General features: G+C 38.5%; 1 protein-coding gene across 2 annotated transcripts in view; it reads left to right on the top strand.

Annotated features, from left to right (window-relative positions):
* luzp2 (leucine zipper protein 2) overlaps nt 1-26,710 on the top strand; it is a 160,732-nt gene that overhangs the window by 112,769 nt on the left and 21,253 nt on the right. Inside the window, exons 6-7 of one of the 2 annotated variants that reach the window (XM_085411980.1) lie at nt 7,663-7,725; nt 22,596-22,658. In XM_085411980.1, the coding sequence (XP_085268106.1) occupies nt 7,663-7,725; nt 22,596-22,658 (126 nt within the window). The remainder of the gene's footprint in view (nt 1-7,662; nt 7,726-22,595; nt 22,659-26,710) is intronic. The other variant, XM_085411989.1, reaches the window with a different exon arrangement.

Below are 26,710 nucleotides of genomic sequence, written 5' to 3'. Positions count from 1 at the left end.
AGTTTTAAACTTTAAAGAGAAAAAAAAAAAAGTTGAGCCCGGCTGTTGAGCCATTTGTGTTTACAGTGCTCACTCTGCACAGACTACAAATCCATCCATCCATCCATGCATCCATCCTCTTCCACTTATCCAGCTCAGAGCTGCCAGAGGCTGGAGCCTATCCCAGCTACTCTCCCTCCAGAGCTAATAATTTAATTGATGATGGGTAATGTCACATAAAGTAAACTTAGATCACTTAGAACTGTTTCTGCCAGAATGCTTTTGGACTGTTGTGCCTTTTCAGCTTTAAGCTGATCAGCTTGGAAGTTACATCCATTTGTCTGGTCATTATTCATATCTTAGAGCTGAGGTACTTGAATTCATCTCTAATCACTTTCTACATTACAGATGGCTCACTATCTTAAATCCCAATCTAATTCATCAGATTGCTCGAGTCATTTTTGATTCCGCTTGAAAAAAATACAAGGAATGACAGTGAATCAAATGACAAGAACGTATTAGTGTTCAGGGAGGAACTGCAGCTTTATTATTATGCCAGTGGTAATTCAGGCCACATCACATGGAATATTTCAGCTCTTTTTTGAAACACCCAGCCTTCCCAATTTCCCCGAGAGGATCAATAGAGTTCATCTTATCTCCTTTCTTCGAATAGCCTGAAGCCTTGTCAGGCATCGTACGGCACGTCTCAACAGCTATTTGATGAGAAATGCAGAGAGGCAATATCTATAAAGAAGCACTGAAATGAAGCTTGTGTTCAGCTCAGATGAATATATGGACAATATTCGCATCAACGTAAATTAAATCTTATCTAATCTAAAATGATTGATAGCTCATAAACACAAGCTTTAAGTATTTATAATTTTTTCTTGTAGTTTGCTTCTGTCCTTGTTTTCTATTTCTTGACCTCTTGTGGGGGGTCACCACTTGTGTCCACCAAGTTAATTAAAATGGCAGACAGCTACGGGGAAAACAAAATCCCTTGACTGCCCTGTTCTTAATGCACAGATTATGTATTGCATGCTTATGATTGTACAGCAAAACAATAGGCCAGTGACAAGAAAGCAGTCTGTTCGCTTATGCATAATACCCCCTCAAGAGTCCTTAAGGATCTGCCAAGACAAGTTCAACTCAAGCTGTCAAGCATGCCGGTATAAGATATCAGGGGGCTATGTTATATTTAATAGCTTATCAGCAGCAAATATTTGCTTTGCTAATGCCTGTAATTTATAATGGATGTTTTGACAGCAACACGGCTTCCTGTGCAGGCCCCACCTTAATTTTCTTCCATTGTGAGTTTTTCTTTTCATAGATTACTGCTCTGTACTGACAGTGATTGGAATTGGCTACATTATGTGTGGAATCCGTTCATTAATATATGACAGAGGCTGTCAAATAAACTGAAGTTTTCATTTTATAATATGCATGCATTCTTTAACTTACAAGAAGCTGAAATCCAGGAAGAAAAATTACAGTTGTTGAGAAAAAGACAACATATTGTAGAATGTGGCAAAACATACAGTTGAAAAGTTGCAAAAAAATGTCTTTGTCTGTCTTTGTGTCGTGCGTTAATTATGGACTTTAAACAACTGGTGTTTATAGGCCTTTTATATATAATTACAACCTTACAATAAAAATATACAATTTTATCAGTTTGTTTTTGTTTATTATTTTGAAAGAAAAAAAACAACAAGAAATCATCATTGAATTTTATGCTATGGGAGCCAACCAAAGGCAGGGGGAACCAATAATAACTTTGCTTATCAAAGGACTTTGTTGTTCACTTAATCAGAAAGCTTTAAATGATCTATAATTAAAGTAGTGGACTTCAAAAAAAGTATAATTCCTTAAGATGTACAATAGCAAGTTCCTTAACTTCAAATCCAAATGTTCATATGTTCTCTTAAGATAATAGGAGACTGGTGACTTTACAGGAAGGTCAACACAACAACAAGGTTGCGATTATTTTGTCCAGCCAAGTAAGTGTAAGTGCTAACATTAAACATAATACATATAGTTATTATTTATAAAGTGTAGCAGTTGTTATTCTTAAAACTTCATGACAACATTTAAGTGAGATTAGGTATATTTAAGAAAACCGTATTCTGGTGATGTCGCCACCAGAATAGGGTTGTGGGTCACTTTTTGAGTGGAGCTTGTTTATTCATCATGTGCTCCACCTTCTTACAAAGACAGCTTAATCTGTAATTATAGATGGCCATTAGTGTGTCAAATTTGCTCTACAAGGGTCTGATATCCACTTATGAGGACATTATACTACCACTGTTCTATCAAAATTTTAAACGAATATCCTCATTTGTGGCTCTCATTTTTCTTAGAAACAAAAATTGGGTAAAAAAAAATCTGTTAATTCTTTGTTTTTACATTCATTGGGCCCCAATATGCCCAAATATCAAAGAGAAATTAAAAATGCATGCTGTGGAAGAGTTTGGGTCTCAGGAGGTTAATGGATGTCCGTCTCTTCATCTTAGTGACTGACTATCTGCAGTATCTAGGGCATACCTCACATCTTGTTGAAATAAGCTCCAGCTACCATGAACCTCTACAGGATAGAGTGTGCATAACTAATAGTTGGACAGAGCCAGTGAATGCATTTTTGTTTTCTACAGGCACGGTAATCAACATAAATAATGAAGGCATATTTTCATGACATGTAACCTGTTAAAACACTGATGCCACAGAATCATCTTGTCCTTTTGGGTTGTTTTTGCCATTAACAATGAATCTTATTGACCTTTTAAGCTGAAATGTGTTATGACAACAGCGCCGCACTTGTAAGTGGTGTCAAGCAATGTGCACGCCACGGCCAGTTTGAAATAAAAATGTCAGCCCTAAATGCAATGCACTTTTCCTAGTTTATTTAAACTTTGCAGGGCTGGGTGGAATGCACCGCTTGGAAGTGTTTGATACATAAATATGAAATATGCCAGTTTATTATGCACACTGCATTCACACTCCATAGTGTCAATTTGGGAACAACTCGACTGAGATGAAATACAAAATGTGTTTCCGGAAGACTTGGTTTCTGATGCTTCGCACTGAGGCTAAAAGGATGCTGCACTGATGGCTGTTGAGTAGTATGAAAGTTGACCTAGATGGACAGTAAATATCAGCACTTAGTGCCCGTGAGCATATCAGCACTTTATAATGTGCGAAAATAACTTTGACTTGAATAATGGGAATTTATTTTATGTGTGTGTTTGTGTGCTAAAGTCCTTTAGGTTGCTGTGATAGCCTATACTACTGTATGCATTGCATTTTATCACTGACTATACAATTATTTGCAATAATAAAGCACTAAACTTGACAGCAAATTCTGAAACATAATGTGCTCGTTTAGTCAAGGAGCAATACACTTATTCGGATGCTGTTGCATTTTTCTAAATTAAAATATTAACAACATGATTGACAATACTGCGGGAATAACACGTTATGCCATGTGCAGCATGGTGCATTTCATTTCGTCTAATGCACTGTGACATACAGTATAAGCTCCAGAGAATCTTATTTTCTCTCTGAGTGTGTCCTGGGGCTTAACTACGTCACATTTTATAATGGCTGCCAGTTCTACATGTCCTCAAAAGGTGGTCCTTCTGTAGTGGTGAAAGGAAGTGCCACTGTGTGGAAATGATATTCGGTCAGCTTTGCTTCACCGAGTCACAAAACAACTCATTACCTCAGCTAAGAGTGCATCTTATGTCTGCACTGGAGTGTGTAGCACATTGTGCAGGTGTGGGTGTTAAAAATAAATAAAAAATAAATAAAAGGAAAGTCCAGAATGTACTGCATGTTCAATTTCAAACTGAATACAGCACCATGTTAGGGAATTATTTTATCCAATATTATTTATGTAAAAAAAAAAAAAGTGAGGTACACAGTGATCTGTAGTTTGACTGTGAAAATATTGGGCCAGATAATTATTGATGCCCTGCGTATGTGATTTTTAGTAATATTTAAGGCCTAGCATATCATAGTTGATGCATGACATGACACATTTTCAAGAAATACATTAAAAAAAAATTAAAATACTTGGATGTCACAACATTTTTGTCAGAAGGTTCTAAAAGCAGTTTGAATTTTTGGGCAATTTTATGGTTCAGACTTTAAAGCTTTAAGTTGCAGATTAAAGTTTTATTGGTGATACATGTGTCCCACCTGCAGGAACTGAACTTCATGACAATAGATGCATTCACATAATTATATGTAATGTCAAAGGGCAATTTCTGCTTGGGGCTGACATTAGACTAATTTGACACTGATATTTCTTCAGGTAGAAGCAATATTCAGAATCTACATGCTGACAGCTCTGTGTGTTTCTATATGGGCACCGGACACTAAATGGTTATAATACATACGTATGTTTACCCCAAAGGTCACTTTTTAAACCCATAACTTACTTACTTGCAAATCTGACTGCTGGTTAACATCCCCAGTCGGTGTTATATAGAAGTTTCCATCCAAACAAATTCCACAATGATGTTCTCATTAGAACGATACATTTACTCGACTCTCGACACTTTTGAACATTTTATGGTGCTGCAGTGAGATCAACAAAACAATGCCCACAGCTCTGTTGGTACTAAAGAAATGAGAAAAAATAACCACACACTTCTATAACTATGTTTTACAATGTTATATATATTTTTGCTTTTATTCCTGGCACTGTGGTAAGTTACAGCCTTTCACAGTAATTTCCATTATGGTTCACTTTAATGATTATCTCGGGGTAAAGTCATTTTTTCATGGTTATTTTTTGGTCTTTCCAATTTTAGCATGTCTACCCATGTTTTGTTTTTGGTTTTTTGGTTTTTGGCTTGTTTGTATTATACTCTTGAATTTTCACCAGCTGATCGTGCTGGCAGTTCTGAGTCCAGAGGGAACACAGTGAGCCTATTTTGATGTGTTTCATCGAGACTCACTTTCCAAAACCACAGTGTGACTGTATAGCTTCAGGACAGGGATTGCAAACAGGGACGTTAATCTGAGAGGTAAGAAGAAATGTGGTTGTGATAGATGTGACTGAAAAGTGGTGTAATCCCTGGCATGTCAGAAAAAGGGTGCTGTGGCCGTGTAGTGGGCTGCTAGCTGCTAAATGTGTCCATACTTGCAGAAGAAATTTTCTTCCATCGTTCTTTTTGCTGTTTGGATTCCCTTTTAATTCAGTTTGGATCGGCGCACTGTTTGGATTACTCAGTCAACTGATGCAGAGGTCAAGTGAATGTTATGAGTGGCACTGGATCAGAAATGGATCTGGACAGTCTAACATCCTTTTTTGTCTTCCTTCCAACAAGGACTGATACAGACAGTCTTACCTGTGTCATTCAAAAATATCCATATTCACTTATTTTTTACACTTTTTCTTATGTCTTAATTTATTGTGCTCCTTATTTTGTGTATTTATTTACATTTCTAATATAGTATTTATTCTTTTAAGCTGTGTTAGCTTGGCTGCTCTAACCTTTGAAATAAATAAAGTATATATCATTTTATATAAGAGGGCAAAACAGTCCTGTGAAAAGCTAAGTACACTCCATGATTCAGTACCTTACAGAACCATCCTTAGCAGCAATAACTTAATTTATCAGTAGTTAGCGATAACTTTAAGTAATCATTATTTGTACAACTTCATTATTCTGTCTCATTATTGTGGAAGAAATTTGGACGACTCTTCTTCTTGCCACAACATTTCATTTACATGTCAAGGTCTTACTTTGACTGGGTCATTGCAACACTTTGATTCTTTTTTTTCACCCATTCTGTTGTCGATTTGCTGCTGTGATTAGGATCTTTGTTCTGTTGCATGACCCACTCTAGGCCAAGCTTTAGCTGTCAGATACATGTCCTCACATTCATGTGGTCAATTCATGGAGTTCGTGGTCAACTCAATGAGGTGACATCTGAATATTTCAAGGCTTTGTGGTCCGCTCACTTGATTATTCTCTCTTTTAGCTAGTTATTTAAATGCTGCATTATTGCACAGAAGTTAATGGTAAAAATGTAACCACTGGAAAATAAATCCCCAAAACAAGCTGAAGCTGGAGTCTTCCCTTTCTACAAACCAATTGCTTGTATACACTTATAAATATAACTCTTATAAATATACTGGGTTTACCAAGTAGCTTTTCGCAGTACATTTTGCGGACAGTCTGGTTTATAATCACATTAGAGACAGTCTAAACTTTCTCCTATCTGCAGATGCTGGACGACTGGGTCATCTGGAAAACTTGATGGTTACTTTGGGTTAAGCATTAAGCTGGTTTAGGACCGATCTTATTACCAGATCAGTGCCAATTAAAAAAGAGAAATTCCCTTCTTATCAAATGCTGTTATTGCTTTCCAGCCATATTCCCGTCTGTCTTTACATCTCCCCTGACTGTGTCAGTGCAGACTTCCTTTTAAACATATTGTAAGGATTTTTCTGACTAAAGTGAAACTCTCCATTCGGAAAGGTCTCAAAGGTCATTGAGAGTGGAATTTCTCGAAAGAATATAATGATTAAGGCCCTAAGGCTTGAGTGGAGACTCTCTCCTCTAATTTTATAATTATGCGAGAATAGACAGGCTCGGCATACATAGCATTCCTACTCCTCCTCAATACTTACGGCAAAGGAGCTGTGTTAACCTTGTTTGAATATATGATCAGGCATGAAGACTTTATAAATGTGTATGATCAGTATGAATACGCCCTCTGAGAGGGAAAAAAAAGCCGGCATCGGCACTGGATGACAACACTCTCAACAAAAGTCATAGTTTTGTTCTCCTTATTTCAAAGCTGGCTGCAATAAATGTTTCTGTATAAAGAATCTGATTCTCTTGAAATCTCCTTGCTCAAGTATGTTGTAAAAAAATTCCCAGAACACCTATAGAAGTATAGTGTATACATAAATACATCTATAGTTTTATTCAGATTCAGTTCACAGAAAAAGCTCTTGGGTACAGCAAACCACAAACCTTATGGGTTTTACTATAAATGTTTTTTAATTGCTATTTGGATTCAACCATGTTTTGTAAATGAAGAAATTGAATTTGCAAGACAAGACAAAGCACATTGCATAATTTCTGCTGCCCTTGCACTTTGCAGAAGTTGTCCAATTAAGCGTTATGTTTTTTTCTTTTCTTTTCTTTAAATTTACATTTAATTGAATGTACGTTTGTTAATAATCTATAGATTTGGTTTTAATACATCAAACCTAAGTTGATGTTACAGGTGTTGTGTGTTTGGACAGAATCATTCACTTGTCTCCAGATTTAGATGTTAACTGGCGCCAACAGCTCATGACCCAAACTTTAGCATCTCTCCACCTACTACCATTCAAATGATTTTAAGACTTTACTGATCATGCTTAAAGTTCAGTGGGGGTCTTGCCCTGAGCTACGTTTTTGACCTTTAAGAGGCCTGCGAGCCAGAGTGCGCTCTCAGATCGTCAGACAGGCCACTCCTGACTGCTTTTAAGTCTGAAATCAAGAGGCAACCAAGCACTTGCTGCGAGGGCTCCTATATAGTCAATTGCCCAGCTGGAGAAACTGATGCCCACTGAGTCAATAGTGCTTTTTATACAGCACCAAAAATGCTAAAGCAACATGCAGTGCAGGCTACAGGGCAGATGCAAATGTCATTACCTCTTTTGTGTTTTCTTTTTTTCAGAACAAGAGCTTGAAAAACAAGCTGCTCTCGGGGAACAAACTTTGTGATGCCTATGCTGAGGAGGTAAGAATTTTCAATTAGTGCATTCTGTTTCACCTCGTGCATAGTTAATATTCAGGTCCAGCTATTTAATTGTCTATTGTTCATGAAAAGAGTGCAGTTTGTAACATAATGCAGACATAGTGCGAGCAAGTAGTCTTAACAAAGCATAAACAGTGCTATAACTGAGAAATGCAATGTGATTGCTTTTAATTCAATGCAAAGTATTAAGATATTAATATATATTAGAAAAAAATACGTTTGTTTGTTTGTTTGTGTTTTATCTATGGCTTAGCTTATCATTTAGTTCATTAGTTGCTGCTGTAATAAGAAAACTCTTGATGCGACCTGTGTGTGGTGAAAGATTTATAAAGGTCCAGTTAAAGGTTAGAAATGATCCATTTTTGTCTCCCTCTCGCTGTCTCTCCCACTCCCTCACATAAACATACCCAGACACACACGCAAGCGCGTGCAAGCACAAAATCTTTGTTTTGGCAGTCCAGTGAATCTCAGAACAACTTGTCTCTAAGTGCAAGCTTTTTGATGGCTGTGCAGTGCAATCTGAGAAACTCAGGTTGTGGTGAGAGTAGCTTTGAGTGCATTTGGTCTGTGTCATTTTTGCTGTCACTTTTCCTCTTCTTCAGCTCTGCTTTCAGTTTTTTTTTACAGTCAGCAGTGTCCATCAGGTCCACATCCATAGTGAGCCCTTGAGCTGAGCTTTGAACTGTCACTTTTGCCTTCCTGATGGCCAGTACACGCTGTAATCTAGCCATGCAGGATCTTACAAGGCAGCGAATCCTACAGGCATCCTGTTGACATGCTCGAGTCAGTGCAGCTGGTATTGTGTAATTATGGGGTTCATAGTTATGCAGTTGTAGAGCTGGTGATTCCATGCTTTTCCTATAGTCAGGCTACAGTATGTAGGATGACTTGAGATTTTTACTACCTTAGTGCACTGACATGACAGCTTGACTCTGTGTGGGGATGGAGGCTTTCTTGAGAAAGAGACCCTAGGCTAAACCTCCCTAAAGGCAGCATGAGACTTGTTTGATCAGTGCTGTAGATGATTTTATGAAGCTTTTTGAGTGACAGAGCAATTTCAGGTAAAAATGGCAGGGCAGCTATCCACCCTGGAAGGTATGAGTATGGAAACTGAGAAGAATTAGTCTACCAAATTTAGAATCTCTACCCTTAAAAAACGTAATTACTTTTTCTACATAAATGTTTCTAATCTTAATGTTTCTATTTCACAAGGGAAGCAGCTGTCTGTATAATAGGTCAAAGCTCCATAGCACTGCAATATGCTTCCTCCAAACTTGTATCAATCTGTCCAACATTGCTTAAATTCAGCAAACACTGAACATTAACACCTTCTTGAAAATTGTGTTTTATTTGCAAGGCTGTCAGATTGAATAGTCAGTATACTTGATAACAGAGTGGATTTAGTCAAACAAATGTTAGAACAGTATAGCTTAGCAGGAAGCACTTGCCTTTCCCATGCCTCAGTTCTGTCACCACAACTGTGTTATTATTTTTTGACCGACTGAATGAAGTCACTTGAGAGTGTGAATTATTAAATTCTGATCCTGCAATGTGGTTAACACAGAATAAGCTGACACAGCTTAACAGAGTTGTTTGGGGGGACAGAACACATATGTCTTGAACACCATCAGCCGTAACCGACTAAAAGATCATACTGCACAATGTTACGTGCTGAAGAGCTTTTCATTGACCTCGAAGTCAGCCCCAAAACTAAGGTTATTCTCAAGTCCCTAGTGAGATGTAGAAAATTGATGTTTAACATTACAGGCGCTTTTCCTTCTACAAATCTTCCAGCTAAAGATCCCTGACATTTCACCATTTAAGCTGATCCAAGCCATCATCACATATTCAAACTCTGAGTTGTTTGATGGCACATTTGACTATGCAGCCTGTCTGATTATAACACTTCAGGGAAGTGTTGGACAGAGTACAAATGCAATGAAGAGATACTGATTGAAGTTGTGGGTCACTCGCTATACTGAGCCAGAATTTTCATGCAACACCAAAGGCAGTCATCAAAATGGTGATAAATTATGTGCTTGTAGTTAATATACCATAATATCCCATCCTCAATCCTTTTTAATTCCAAGTTCCAGTCTCTGCCAGCTGGATTTTTTTTCTGAAGATCTGTTATCAAGGCTGGGAGGCTTTGAGATCTTTAGGGAACAAATCGCTACTAGACTTTTCTTGACCACAGGTAGATGGAGGTCATTGTCTTCAATTCCTTTGGGAGACTTTAAATGGAGGAGTAAATCAGAGAGAAGAACATTGTTCCATGTGCCTTCTTCCAGAAAGTTATTTATGTTTAAAGGGTTATAGAGTGAGCCTGCAATCACACTGTAATGATTGTGAAGTGAAAGAAAGTGATAGACTCTAAAGCTACAAAACAAATTGCCACAGGTAATTGCGAACAACATCATTAAAAGTTTTTTTTCTAGTGGCAAGAAAGTTACGCCTCCTCAAACATAATGTATCTTTAGAGAGTTTAGATTCTGATATACAGTGCAGGGCAATATTCTTGAGCCATTACTTAAGGCTCTTATGACCATATTTTCCTAGAAAAATGGGAAATAGGAACATCAGTTGATTAAGATGCGTGAGCAGGGATACATGGTAATACAGTACATTTGACAAAAACTGAGTTTTGAAGATTCTACTGTCAAAGACAATATTTGATGTAATCACCTTTATCCCTCAACAGTCTGACTTTATGTAGTCTTCAGAAAGAGTTCTCCAGATTTCTTGAAGGACATTTAAATCCCTTCTTTGGATGTTGTCTGCCTTTTGTTCTGTTCTCTGTCAAAATGGCCCTACGCTGCTTTAGTTATGTTGAGGGCCAGGCTCTGCGGGAGGCCAATCCATGACTGATAGTGGTTAATTGTGTGTTTTTCTATCCAAGTATGCCTTTATTGCATTGGTGGCTTTCTTGGGATCATTGTCACGCTGAAAAATTAAGCTGCTCCCAATAGATGGTACTGCATGCTGGATCAAAACCCAATGGTTTTTGGGGTCATAATTTATATTTGACAAGGTCCCCAACACCACTAACCAAAACACAGTCCCAAATCTTGAGAGAGTCTTCATCCTGTTTCATAAATGGCTGTAGACACTCACTGCTATACTTCTCATTTATCCTCCTTTATGCATATTGACAATGATTCATCACTCTATAAGATTAGTTGCCATTGATTTTCTGTCCAGTTCTTATGTGATCTGGCAAATCTCAGCCTTTCCTCCCTGTTTTTCTTCCTTATGAATGGCTTCTTGTCAGCCACTCTTTCACTGAGGCAACGTCTGATTAGGCTTCAATGAACAGTACATGGACCAACTGAAGGGCCAGATACATCTCTCATGTCCTGTGTCAAGTCTTTGAAGCATTTTTCTGTATTTCTTAAGCACATGACTTTTAGATACTGAGCGTCTGCCGTAGATCAGTTTTTAAGCTTCCCGCATCTTCCTTTGACCAGTTTCCTCAGATTTTCTTGAAGGTTCAGTGCATATCATGCAAAGATACGTTTACCAAGTTTTCAGCTGATAGCTCTAGGAATTTACCTTGTTAGTGTAAAAGTACTGATTCATGTATTCAATACTATGTTGTCTTTGGTCTTAATGTGACTTTCTTACTAGGCTGCTAGTAACAAAGTGTCTAAAGCTTGAAGTGTCTTTTTTTGCTTGAATGGGTTCATGGGTTCGTAGGTCAGTGTTAAGTGGCTTAACAAACAACAGATACATTCTTCAAAAAATGGTCAGCTACAAGGACTTGTCCAAAGAAGAACTTTGAAAGACCTTCAAAAAGGATGAAGGACTATTGACAAAGACCACTTCAATTAAACTGATGTGTGGTTCAAGACTTTTGAATAATACTGAATGTTTGGTTTTTTTTCTATAGAGAATCATTATTCTATTATTGATTATTTGTAATAATTATTGCCTTTTACAGTGTTTTATGCAAAACATGAATCTGAATACCCACCCAAAACATCAAAACATTCAATAAACACTGAACAACATTATGTAATTTGTCTCTAGAAATGATGGTTTTATCTTCAAAGACCTTTTTAGTTATGTCACAGTCTGGCGAGGGCAGACTGTATGAATTGAGAAAAGGACCCAAAACGCAGACTCCAAGGAACAGGGAACAGAACTTGAAATGTTAACAAAAGGCGAGCCGTTTAATATGGCTGGTAGAAAAGGTACAAACAAAGGGCAAGGCAAACTGAAGTAAAATTAACACAAACCTAAACTGGGGAATCTAAACAAACAATAAGAAAAACCTAGACAAGAAACTTGGAAGCATGGCATGGCATCGGAAACATGGCGTGGACAACAGACGACCTGACAGTCACACACTGAAAATAGAGGACTTAAATACACAGCAGGTGATTAAGGGAAGTGGAGACACATGAGGAAACAGCTGACTAGGATAAACATAATGATGCACAGGCAAGAGTAAAACTAACCGCATGAGCACAGAACAAAAGACCCCTTTTCAAAATAAAACAGGAAACATGCAGACTTAGACACGACAACCAGAACTTGACAATGTAAGACACAGACATGAAACGCATGAAGAGCAGGGGAGATTTAACATGGTTGGAAACACGAGGGGAAAATAATAACTAGAAACACTTAGGCATAATAATACAAACTTGATAACATAAGACACGCAGCATGAAACACGAAGGGTGAGGGGAAGCTTAAATACAGGGGAAGAAAACACAAGGAGTCTAATAACCAAATGAACTTAGATAACCTAATGAACAAAATAAACTCAAACTTAAAACGCTGGGTCAAAAGACCCAGGACCATGACAAGTTAAGGTTTTTTCTTTTTTTCAAAGCACTGAGTCAGAGATTTTTTTTTCTCATTTTCTTTCCTTGCTGTGATAGCTTGTGATAGCATCTTTGAATCTTAAATCAATTCTTTGAAGCAATGTCCAAGAAGCGAGATTAGGCCTTTTTTCAGCTGGTCTCAGATAAACTTTCTAGGAACAAATTCCATTTGTTTTCACATGATACATTTTGGGATTTTGTGTGAGCAAGTAGGAGCATGACTTTTTGTGTGATTTTTGTTCTCATCTTGAGAACTGGGAGTCTTGGGAATTACTGTATTGTATATTGGAATACATTTCATTTGGTGTGGTAATCGTTTTTACAAAGCTGATTTAACTTGTACATATTTTTTTGTGAGGCTGATCCTCCACCTCGCATAGCAAGAGCTACAGTATGCTCTTAATCCATGTGCTGCTGTGAAAACCACTGAGCCAAAAAGACTTCAAATTACATGTTAACAGCACCACAGGGGTTTTAGTGAGATGCATGATCTTGCATGCATATGTACATGATCCTTCCCTACTGTAAATTTTGTGATTTTGTACTTATATATTCGTTAATAATCATCAACAAGCTAAGTATTATATTAAGAAAGGAAAGAAAGGAATGAGAAAAGAGAAAAGAAAAAAATATCTATTTAAAAAAACACTCCATTGGCCACTCTTTTACCTTCAGAACTGTTTTAATTATTTGTGGCATAAATTCAGCAATTGGTCCATGACTGACAGCAGCACAAAGTTCCTGCAGAGTTATTGACTCCACATCCATGTCATGAATTTGTGTCATGGTTATGTTGCTGGAATTAGCCATCAGAAGATGGCTAAGAAGATAAAGGGATATAACTGGTCAGCAGCAATATTTAGGTAGGTTGTAGCATCTTCTGTAGTTCAAGTTTGGTGAGCCCTTGTGAATTATTAGCCGTACCTTCTTGTTCTTAGCTGACATGAGTTTCACCCAGTGTGGTCTTCTGCTGCCATAGCCTACCTTCTTCAGAGTTTGATGTGTTGTGCATTCAGAAATGCTCTTCTTCATATGTTGGTTATAATGAGTCATAACTAGAGTTATTGTTATTTTTCTTTCAGCTTAAAAGCAATTTTGTCATTTTCCTCTGACGTCTTAAATATGAGAGCTGTTGCTCTCAGTAGACTCTCTGTAAAACCCTAGAGATGGCTGTGTGGGAAAATGCCAGTACATCAGCAGTTTCTAAAAAAAAATATTCCAGACCAATAAGACCAGTCTATCTGGCCACACCATGGCCAGATAGACATTGTCACTTACAGTAAATCACTTTTCTACATTCCCATTCTCAGTTTGAACATCATTACATCTTCTTTACCATGTCTGTAGGTGCCTTAATCAACTGAATTACTGTCATGTGATTCAGTGATTGGATATTTGCTTTACCAAATATCTAATCAGTAGTTAAACAAATGTACCTAACAAAGTGGTCAGCCATGTATTTTCTGCTGTTAGTGTAAAAGGAAAGCCCTTGATTTAGAACAAAATACTTTTCGTTTTTCTTGACTAAAGACTTGTATCGAATCTTGAGTTGAGAAGACGTGTGTGGTTTACGGCTAAAACTAATACTTCTTTTTGGCATTTTGAGTTGTGGCATAACATGAAAACCTAGCAGTACCGAGTGGTGAGGCTAGTGCCAGGTTTACATTTTTGTAAGGAAAATTAGTAATAATTCATCAAAGCAGTAGCTTATTAATCCTCTGATCAGAGAATGATTGATGGACTTTTTCAGCTTTAGCTTTGGGGAACATACTTTTCTCAACAAATATAGGCTTTTTTTTCTTAATTTTTTGGATTTTGGAATTGTGGTTTTGAGGCTTCCTGCACTGTATTAGATAATATTGCCATCATATGCATTTCTTAAATATTGAGGCGACACCAGGCTTTATATTTAATATTATTCTCCTATGAAATAACAAATATAATTGTCAGAGTATGTGAGAGTGCTGCCAAGTCAGTTGATCAGTTAATCCAAACTCATTTCTTCCATCTGGGCACAAGGAGCAGACAACTCCATTCAATATTATGAGGGTTAATAGGGCTAATAAGACTCTTGGCTGTGTTACTCAATTTGCCTGAGCTTCATTAAAAAACAGTTCATTGATGTGTTATCATTTGCACTAAATTGATTTAGAATAGTTTCAGTAAATCTGACTTTACTGTATTTAATTGTAAGCTAATCACATTTAAAATCCTTCTTCTCACATACAACATCTTGAATAATCAGCTCCTAATTTTAAAGACTTCGTAGTTCTATATCACCCAACACAGCACTTTGACCTCAGACTGCATGCTTACTTGTGGTTTGTAGAATATGTAAAAGTGGAACAAACTCCCAGTTTGGATTTGGGAGACAGACATCCTCTCTTCTTTTAATATTAATCCTAAAACGATACTTTTTGATAAAGCTTATAGTTGGAGCTGGATCAGGTGACCATGTACCAACACTAGACTTCCACAGTATGTCACCCACAAACAGTCACAGCTGATGACTTCCTTTCCCTGCGCCTGGTTCTGTCAGAAGTTTCCTCATGTTAAAAGGGCATTTTTCCTCCCCACTGTCACCAAGTACTTGTTCACAGGGGACTGTGTGAGCTTTGCCTTACAATATAAAGTGCCTTGAGATGACTTTTGTTGTGATTTTGCACTATATACAGTGGGGCAAAAACGTATTTAGTCAGCCACCGATTGTGCAAGTTCCCCCACCTAAAATGATGACAGAGGTCAGTAATTTGCACCAGAGGTACACTTCAACTGTGAGAGACAGAATGTGAAAAAAAAATCCATGAATCCACATGGTAGGATTTGTAAAGAATTTATTCGTAAACCAGGGTGGAAAATAAGTATTTGGTCAATAAAAAAAATACAACTCAATACTTTGTAACATAACCTTTGCTGGCAATAACAGAGGTCAAACGTTTACTATAGGTCTTTACCAGCTTTGCACACACAGTAGCTGGTATTTTGGCCCATTCCTCCATGCAGATCTTCTCGAGAGCAGTGATATTTTGGGGCTGTCGCCGAGCAACACGGACTTTCAACTCCCGCCACAGATTTTCTATGGGGTTGAGGTCTGGAGACTGGCTAGGCCACTCCAGGACTTTCAAATGCTTCTTACGGAGCCACTCCTTTGTTGCCCGGGCGGTGTGTTTTGGATCATTGTCATGTTGGAAGACCCAGCCCCGTTTCATCTTCAAAGTTCTCACTGATGGAAGGAGGTTTTGGCTCAAAATCTCATGATACATGGCCCCATTCATTCTGTCCTTAACACGGATCAGTCGTCCTGTCCCCTTGGCAGAAAAACAGCTCCATAGCATGATGTTTCCACCCCCATGCTTCACAGTAGGTATGGTGTTCTTGGGATGCAACTCAGTATTCGTCTTCCTCCAAACACGACGAGTTGAGTTTATACCAAAAAGTTCTACTTTGGTTTCATCTGACCACATGACATTCTCCCAATCCTCTGCTGTATCATCCATGTGCTCTCTGGCAAACTTCAGACGGGCCTGGACATGCACTGGCTTCAGCAGCGGAACACGTCTGGCACTGTGGGATTTGATTCCCTGCCGTTGTAGTGTGTTACTGATGGTGACCTTTGTTACTTTGGTCCCAGCTCTCTGCAGGTCATTCACCAGGTCCCCCCGTGTGGTTCTGGGATCTTTGCTCACCGTTCTCATGATCATTTTGACCCCACGGGATGAGATCTTGCGTGGAGCCCCAGATCGAGGGAGATTATCAGTGGTCTTGTAGGTCTTCCATTTTCTGATGATTGCTCCCACAGTTGATTTTTTCACACCAAGCTGCTTGCCTATTGTAGATTCACTCTTCCCAGTCTGGTGCAGGTCTACAATACTTTTCCTGGTGTCCTTCGAAAGCTCTTTGGTCTTGGCCATGGCGGAGTTTGGAGTCTGACTGTTTGAGGCTGTGGACAGGTGTCTTTTATACAGATGATGAGTTCAAACAGGTGCCATTCATACAGGTAACGAGTGGGGGACAGAAAAGCTTCTTACAGAAGACGTTACAGGTCTGTGAGAGCCAGAGATTTTCCTTGTTTGAGGTGACCAAATACTTATTTTCCACCCTGATTTATGAATAAATTCTTTACAAATCCTACCATGTGAATTCATGGATTTTTTTTTCACATTCTGTCTCTCACAGTTGAAGTGTACCTCTGGTGCAAATTACTGACCCCTGTCATCATTTTAAGTGGGGGAACTCGCACAATCAGTGGCTGACTAAATACTTTTTTGCCCCACTGTAAATAAACCTTTATGGTATTAAATTGAATTTAATAAGATTTTTTTTTATTGTTGATTTTCAAAAACACTGAAAATACAATCATTAAATTCTCATTATTGTCATGGTGTGTCATATAACAGTGGGTTAACTTCACCAATACCAAAAAGCTTCAGTTGTATGTTATATATAGCTAGAAATGTATTTATTTATTTATTTGCTTTTTATCCATTTCATTGGAAAAATGTCATGCAACCTTCCCACAAACAGACAGTAATATCTTCAGGGGAAACATCTGATAGCTTACGAAACTTGAGTCAGTGTCAAGGTTAAGACCATTCGGTAAAGGAGTCTGACACGTAACATTAGAGATGTGATTTAATCCATTGCACATCTTTTCCTCACCAGAACGAATTTGTCACCTTTTTCCCATTCTGTCAAATTTATGGTGTCATTATTTGGATGACGGATGTTGTTACACTTCCATATTTCCGCCCTGTTATCATTCGAATTACCTTTCATTGTTACATTTGGATTAATGGAAGCACTGAGTAACCCAAACCTCACATATGCAGATAAGATATAATATGCTGGATTTGGGAGGATTTCCTGTAATGAAGGATTTCAAGGTGAATGGCCTCATGTAATTAATTCTACGGGGCTTTGTGAATAGAGCAGTGTGCCATCGTCATCTTCTGTGTTTTGTGGCAGTTAATGAGCTAGGAAACATATCAGAGTCTTTCCCAATGAAGCATCCCTTATTTTGATAAATGCTTTTTGCTTCCATCCATTATTAGACTTTGGTTGTGTGTGTGTGAGAGAGGGAGTTGTGGAGTTGTTCTAATAACATGTGTGCAAATCCGACATGAGCAAAACTAAAAGTCCATGCAGGCCATTCCTACATTATTTAAGGTTGATGTTACCATGTTTGTGTGATAGCCATTTATCAGTATCACTGTTTTAAACTTTTGTGTAATCAGGTATGAACTGTGCTTTGGCCAGAACCATTTACCTTATATGCATGCGATATCAACAGCTGTGTCACTCATATACGTCTCATCATGTACATCCTTGTTGTTGCTCCTTGTTTCCATCTCTAAGTCTTAAAATATTAGTTTTTCATTCTAACCTCTCAATGAGCACTGAAGCTGTGATTTATGAAGTTAAATTCCATATAATATTAGAATTCCTCCTTACCAAATCAGAAATGAAAGCAGATTTGTTTGGCTTCTTTGATAAAACCTCGTTTGGGGAGATGGGTGTTTTTAGCTTCGGTGATATATCCTACGATACAACTGATTTGTGTAAAGGGAGCATACAAGAGCAGAATCTTGAAATAAAAAAATAAATTTTTATCTCTATATCTACACTGAATAAATCAGATTACCTTGACTGGAAGGATTGAAGTGACATGTTTGCTTCAGACTGTACGACTCTGGCTCGGAGCCAGTCTCCGTTCTGCTCCAGCTAGCATGCTTCAGCCATACACACTGTACAAATAGGACAATCTGTTTCAGTGCAAAAGGAGACAAATCTGTGACGCTGCTGTGTTCCTGCTGCAACTGCACTTACAATGTATGATGATGATGATGCCGGAACACTTTATCTGTCATATGTTGGTGTCGTTTCGCCTTTTTTGTGCCTCAGGTCTCAGTCACACACGCCTAGAGATTGATTAGGAATTCCTGGTTAGTAAGCCCTTGGCAACTTCTTGTCGCTAGAGTGGTGAGTGGCTTCTTGGGGGTTGTTACTGGGTCAGAAAAGTAGCCTGCACAAAAAACCTTCTTGTGATTGCTTAAGTTGTTTGTAGGTTGTTGTGGTTCCCCATAGTTTGTATGGTTGACGCTGATTTCTCTGCGAACATTCACTAGATGCAAACCACAAATGGTGATTGTTCACCTTCAAAGTAAAAGCTGTGTGTTGACATCAGCATACTGACATGCATACAAACACATTTTCTCATTTGCCCGATAAGGCAAAAAAGAGAAAAAGAAAAAAAGACATTATTTATAGCTGCACTAAGTATTTTATATTAATGACAGATTAAATAACTTTGTATAATGAGAAAAATGTTCCTCGTACTAATAAATCCATGGAACATTATCACTATGCTCTGCTGCTCCCTTCACAAGAAATCCATGGATTCCTAAAAAATCTGAAAAGTTAAATGATTTCTGTTAAGTTTGAGCTCTTAAAGAAACCAATTGCTTCCTCAAAACTATCCATCAAAAGGTAAATATACTAAAGACAAGGCAAATGAGACTGAGCTGCACTTTTCTTAGTGGATGGTTTTGAGTAGCTCTGTGTTGGTTGGTTGCATCTTGTTATTGGAGGAAAAGAACATAAATATGATGACTTCACTTCACTATATTTAAACTGTGAACAAGCAGAAGAGATTAAAATAAATTGATTCAAATAAAATTTAAATTTCATCCATGTTATTGGGTCTTTTGTACCCTTATTTTTATTTGTATATAATACCTCATAAAAGTATCCAATGGATTATACAACTATCGATAAGAGACAATGTTATTGGTTTACTTTTAAATTGAAGTTAGCCACTTTATTATCAAGTGGATCAAAAGTACTTTGCCTTCCATCCATTTTTGATTAAGTGCTTTGGTTGCTTTACTAAAATGGCTGAATGCGAAAATATGTGTTTTCATTTGGGATCGAGCCAAAATTTGCCAAAGAATAAAGCAAAGTAGAGGAAAAAGAAATGAACATAACAGTCATGAGGTCAAGGTACAAGCTAGAATAGCTAGAATGGGAATTTATTAATCAAGTTTAATATTTTTTGGACAAATGTTGGGTGACAGAAACAAGCAAAAACTCAAACTGTATACAAGCCAACCCTGAGAAATAACACATAAAGGAAAGCTCCATATAAGAAAGCCCAGTAAATTTGAAAGAAAACACTGACTGGAGTTTACTAATATGCATATCAACAATTCACAGTGTTTGTTGGTAATTACACTTGGACAGCTGTAACAAAATTACATGCATTTTTTTGGTAACTCATCTCTGTTCACAAAAAAATAGACAGTTAAAGGAGGACATCTCCTCACTGTGAATGGAGGAAGCATAGTCATCCGTACAGGGTTCATTTGCTGTCTCTTGCTCACAGTGGCTTGAATTTGTGCAGAGCGCAGTGAAATCATAAAATTATCAAAGCATACTGGAGCAAAACATACTGCCTGGGGGTCTGCAGGATCTGTCTCAGTTGCAGGTCATTGCTACAACATCCAGCCATCCATCCATTTTCGACCACTTATCTTTGTATGGTTCATTGCGGCAGCAGTCTAAGCAGAGCTGCTCAGGCCTCCCTCTCCCCAGTCACTACCTCCAGCTCTATTGGGTGGGTGTGAGGGTATCGAGGCCAGCTGCCAGCTGAGAGATGTAATCTGTTGTCCTGGGGTCTTCTCTCAGTTGGACACGACCATAACAGCTGAACTGGTTTTACTCAAAGCGGAGGAGCAACAGCTCTACTCCAACTCAAAATGACCCTATCCCTAAGGGGTATCCCAGAATCCCATGGTACCAGCTGATTTTTGCTGCATGGGTCTTATTTGTTCTTTAAGCCATATCCCACAGATCATGGCCATAGGTGAAGATAGCAGTGTAGATGAACCAGTAAATCGACAACTTCACCTTCAGGCTCAGGTCTCTAGTCCCCACAATAGTGTAGGGTCTGCTTCAATGCCTACACAGGACCAATCTACTTGTCAATCTCTAGCGTAGTTCTACCCCCACCTGAAAACAAGCCCTCGAGATACTCCTACACGTGAGAAATCAAGTCATCCCCGACCTGAAGCACACAAACCATACTATTCCAGGTAAAAAACATGGCTTTTCTAACATTATAATAAATAAGTATTTGGCATTTCTAAAGTGGCCTCCCACTAGTCCAAATCTTAACATTTATGGAGGCGACTGAACACACAGTTTGGACAAAGTTAACCTTAACTGATGATTTGGGGTATAAACTGCTTGCTGGGAAATCTGCTTTTCAAAATATTGAATAGTTATTGTATAACTGAAAATGCTGTTACACTGAGAATCAAACAAATGTGTGGTTTTCTTTCATTAAATAGTGAATGATGGGCTCCAGCTGCTCTTCTGAGTTTTGGCTTTATTTCAAGGTCATTGTTGTCAAGCACATAACTTCCCGCATTCACCAGGGCTCTATATGCCATCAAGGCAGGTAATGGAAATATATTTTGAAAAGTCTCTTTCAGTTACATCAGAGCTCTGTCCCATTACTGTGGCTTACAGGATTCCTTACTTAGTAGCCAAGGTAACTAGCCTGCTAACTGTAAAGCTTAACAATGTTTCAAAGGCTTTTCAATGTTTCAGTGTCCCTAAAAATAGGCTGAGAATTGGACCACAGGAGACACTCACATAGTTTATTTGGACTAAAAGAAAATTGAAAAAAAAAAATGCTTTGGCAATTCATAGAGTGCAGTGCATTCAAATATTTGCATTTATGAGTTAATACTCCACAGCATATGATTCTGTGGCCTTTTAAAGTGAATCATTCTATTACCGGTGAGTATCTCAAAAAGCTCCACTTAACCGATGCAAATAAAATTAATTTGCTAACATTTTATTTAATGACCCGGTTCACAGGGGGGAGAAAAATACAGGCTGAATAATTTCAAATCACATACGTCTGTGAGACAGAGTTGTAAAGTTTGCTCTGTGTTTATTTAACCTAACATCTTGTTTTCATGTGGAGCCCAAGGATGCAGTTTTTGAATCCAGTTACACAAAACAGTGAGAGGTGTCCTGGGACATGGAGTCACCCTGGGGAGGAAAAAAAATAAGATGAAGAATCTCATATATAAAGGCAAAGGTGTTTGTACACAAAACCCTGTGAAGTGAATTTCTCCCTCGGCATTGTGTTCAGTGTGCTTTAGTAAAAGAAAATTAGACCTTATGTCACATTTCACCTGTCTGTGCCAAGGAAATGTAGAGATAAATAAGGCTGAGACACAAATATACAAAGAAAAGCTCTCAGGATCTGGAATATTAAAGCTTGGTTAATTAAAATGAATTATTAACCTAATAATCTTTATGTTTAAAACTTCAATTCCTTAGGATTCAAGTTGAAGCAATTCTGTTTGCATAGCATGCTGTATTGGTTCCGATCACAAAAGGCTTTACAATACCTGTGCTCTGAAAACATCATTCAGCCTCGTTGAGGACTCTCAGAGTAACGCTCTGTTCTATCCCGTGTGGAGGCTTTCAGTGTTCACACTCACATCATGAGCAGCTTTGAGGATGGCCATGTATCAAGCTATCTGGGGTACAGTCTCTGTGCTCAAGGTGCCCACTGATGTGGAGCAGCAGAGTGAATGTCAGGCAGTGCTGGTCACTGTGCATGTTTGGGGGTGGCAGTGAAGAAGTGCTCTGTTTGTGTGAGTGGCTTAACTGAAGGCGGGCGAGACGCTGTCACAACCGAGGAACCTGCACGTGTGTGGCGATGGTGGCAGTAATGTGTGTAGTGGGAGTGAGAATTCAGGTTTAGACAGTGGGCAAGAATCCAGTGCATGACGGCATCATTGTGTGGACTATACAGTTCAGTGAAGGGTAGATTTGATATTTTCTCCCTCTCAGTAGGGCCTTCCTTTAAGCCAGAGCTTTGCCTAGGGAATGCTCACAAAGGAGTCTTCTGCTGCAGCTGGCAGAATCCTGCTACGTGATCTAAAACCAATTTCGCTATTTGAATAAGCTAACACTTATTTCCTTATCTTCCTCTTGCAGTCCAAAAAAATCCAGGCTCAACTGAAAGAACTGCGGTACGGGAAAAAGGATTTAATTTTTAAGGTAAGCTCAAACTGAAGGTGGGTGGCTTTATAGTAGCTCCAGACCAGGGGTAAACAGGTGCTTCATACCGCCTTCAAAGGATGATCCCATCACAGAAGGGGCTCTAATTAATTCAGGCTGCAATTATAAACTTCCATCCAGCCAAAGCAGCACACGGCAAAGTCAATCCGGCAGCTCTTAGTGAACATACCAAATTTCGTCCTCTGTTTCCACCTCTGCAAGATTCACCCCATCCTCTTTAATCTTCTGTGGTATGTGGATAAATGGTTTGGACAGCAGTGGATGAAGTTGATACAGAATTATGCATTAGATCATATAAGGGAACCTTCAAGACAAAATTACAGATGACACCATGTATTTCTACATTTCAGGGGTAACACCCATTTCAGGGAATCAGATATGTGCCTCTTCCTCACGTACTTCCTCTGCAAGCACAATAAAAACAGTGGCAGTGTTGCGTATTATTGCCCACCCGTACATACTCCATTGCCCTGTGAATTGCGAGGACTAAACGTTCTGGGATCTGAGCGCTCACATAATATTTATTGGCATTTACTGGTACAAGGACTGACCTTTCAGGCCTTGTTTGTGGTGTTAAAATGTCAGTTGACATTTTTGCCACAATGCCCTGTAATGCCATTTCTTATGTGTATGTTTTGATGCTTTGAACACATCACTGCTAAAGCTACGTTAGACATAAATGAATAAAAAAAGGACTCTGTCCTCGAGGATAGAATTTTATGCTTCTAGCCCTACACTTGAATATATTGTCCCTGGATGTCCTGTTCTTTGTTCTATTTCTAGTCTCTGAATGATTGATGCATCGACTTGTTTGCTTGGTGTCACTGCTCGTAAATCGTTGTCTCTAAATTGCATCAGTCAGTCATCCAAAACAAAAAAAAACTAAAACGTTATTGCTCAATGTCACCAAACATTTCAAGTGGATCTTTAAAACATTACGGTCTGTAGTGATTTGCAGCATTAGACAGATAAGGCTAATTTGATCATTCTCTTTATCTTGTAAAAACAGTCATCTTTCGAAGATGACAGAAATGGCTGCTTTTTTTCTCTGGTGGAAAGGTCAGGGAGAAATGCATCACGTCCAATCCCTCTGGCTATTCCTGAAAAACTCATCTGTATTCCCCATGTGCTGTGATCAAAAGCCCAGCAGGGGCCAAAGGAGGGGGAAGTGGAGGAGAGTCACTCAAGATCCAGAAATGTCATCAGCATCACAGGGGGGATGTCAGTCAAGGCACCTTGACCAGGAGGCAATTGAATTGGTTATGACAGCTGTTGTACCCTATCAAAGTGCCTTTTGCAACACAATGTCTTGGTTTAAAAAAAAAGAAACAAAGAAAACAAATTTGCAAGATTAGATACAGCAGAATCCCCAAAACTTACATTTATGAAAGCTTAAGAATACCTTTTTTTGTTAGTTAGTTAGTTAGTTAGTTAGTTAGTTAGTTTCTTGTTTTTCATAGTAAAATACAAGAAAATGCAAATTGATTAAATGCTACAGCATGTTTCCTAGAGTAACTTAGAGTACCAGGAAAAAAAGCCAGCATTTTTAGTGCAACTCTTGTCTCAGGTATAAGCTGTACAGTTTCCCTCGCTTTTCATAAACATGTTACTAAAAAAAGTATTAAAAGAAAAGAGAGCGACTTCCCTGCATTTCCCTACGAGACAGTATTTGTGGCAGAGGAGCCATATTCAAGCTTTCACAGTGTACTCTTCATTGCGACACTAAAATTACCCCCAGAGCTGTTTCTTTTTAAGCTTAGAAAAAACAGATGTCGTCACACGCCTCATCTAGCCCAGTGGACAGCACCCCACTGACCCCACACCTCTATAATGGACTCAGCACAGAAATATGAAGCCCTAGACTTGGGGGCACTAACCCTGAAAGTCAGCATTTCTGGGTCAGTGCCGTTGCGCCAGCAGAGCTCAAAGGACTATCCACTGATGATGCTCTTTGTAATGGATGTAATGGCCTTTACTATAAAGCTGTGCACATAGGATTTAGAGCTTTTAGACAACAAACTAATATTGAGCCTCATTTAAAAAAATGTACTTGTGAGCAAAATGTGTGATTCCAGTGTGTATTAATGAATATCTTAATTTGCCACAAAGAGATTTTATGAGGCTTTTACAAAGCTTTGTGACCATGAACTGTGCCTGATTACCTTAAGACTCCATCTGACTAAAACTCCCACTACATGAACTTCTAAAGGTGAGATCTGACTCTCTGGCTTCAGTGAAAACCCATAGGACTGATTGTTGCTCTGTCCTTGAGAGTCACTATACGACTCATCTGTCAGAAAGGATTTAAACACAGTTCCTACCGCCCCATTGAGTGGTAGAACTGACAGACATGTTCATCATTAAAATAACCACTTTGCTGGTAGAAACTGACATGAAAATGAGATGAAATCAGTGAACATGCCAAGCCTCCCAGCTTTTTCAGGACACTCATCGAGGCACCACACACCACAAGTTGATAAAGCTTACCAAAAGCTATCAATCAGTCACATCACCACTCACTAAAATTTAATACACTTGAGAGGGATTGTAGTTGCTGTTTGTTGGGTTACCTGGCCTTGGATATTTTAGAATATAAGCCTTTGTAGTTTATCATTTCCGGAGGCAAGTAAAGACATCCGATAAAAGTTTATGGCTTAAAGTCCATCACCAAGGCCGGTTTTACACAGGCTGCATGCAAATGATCCCAGCACGGCTTTCTTTTTTTTCTTGTGGATGAGTTTATCAATAATAGAAGACTTCTCAGAAGAAGCTCTGTTGATCATCATAAGGAGTTACATTGGTTCATTTACTAAAACCAGCCCTTCTGTGTGTGCTGTTCAGTCCTAGGATTAACGTCTAAGAAAAACTTCCTTTTTAAAGTTTGATGGTTTTAAAGGGTCTGTTTTTATAAATGACAACATTAAAATATTCTTCTATCCAAGAAGCAGATCTAATCCTTTTCAGTGCTGCTGTGAATTAACTCATGCTTATATGGTTTCATATGACTTCTAGGGTGTGCATAAAATGCTTTAAAAAGACTAGAGGTTTCGTTTTCACAAAAACTTAACCAAGATTTTGTCAGATTAATTAATTAATTATCACTGATTAGGAAGGTTACTGAGATCCCTATTGTTAAGGTGAATTGTTTGTCATTTTTATGTATACCATTTGTACATAGTTTTAAGGGATTATTTCTGTCCTCCCCTCCCCAGATCCTTAAGATTCTGGGAGGGGGGCGGTAGTGTTTTTTATCACAGGAACACCCTTGTGAAGGTCTGTTTGATGTGGGGAACAACACCTATGATCAGTTTTAATAATCGCGAGGAGTCCTCTGAGTACTGTCCAATCCACATGTTGTTCAGTGCTCGAGCATTGTGTCCACTGTATCTGATATCTTTATGTTTCATAAAGACTCATTATGAGACTCATTGTTTTTCAGCTCCAGTCAACACAAAATACTCTACAATGACAAACACAGCAACAGACTTTTTAGCGTTTTATTAAATCTAAAGGACAGTTGTATCCTTTTCAGTTCAGATCCTTCACTTTCACTTAGTGCCTGGCTAAAACACTTCTGGCATTTTTAAGAGTGAATCCTATACTTGTATTTTCAGGTCTTCAGAATTACTTTATGCCGTTCTACATTAATCTTTCCCTTTATGACTAGTCTCCTGGTCCATATTGTGGAAAAACATCCCTACGGTGTGGTGTTGCTGACACTGCGATGACTGTTGGGATAATAATAATAATGAAGTGATGCTCACACAAGCTTTTTGGAACTGTGGCCATCTGACTAAAGGATTTCACCTTTAGTGTTGGAGACTTTTTAAGGGCTTTATAGGAAACTCCTCATGGGCTGTGATACAGGGAGGATTGGCTTCCTACCATCCATAAAAAAGAACAAATATTTCCACAAAAGGATTGCTGGGATGCCTATCACATTGACAGTGATTCCTGGTTGGTCACCTGATGAAGGCCCTTTGCCACAAAAAACTGTGTATAGCTGAGGAGCAATACCAATGTTAGTAAAC

Source organism: Rhamphochromis longiceps, linkage group LG1, assembly GCF_057381845.1.
Source record: "Rhamphochromis longiceps isolate RC_006_pf linkage group LG1, R_longiceps_female_GT1.1, whole genome shotgun sequence".
In the NCBI taxonomy this organism is placed as follows: domain Eukaryota; kingdom Metazoa; phylum Chordata; class Actinopteri; order Cichliformes; family Cichlidae; genus Rhamphochromis; species Rhamphochromis longiceps.
The sequence above is the reverse complement of the archived record's forward strand: the minus strand, read 5'-3'. Positions and strand labels throughout refer to the sequence as shown.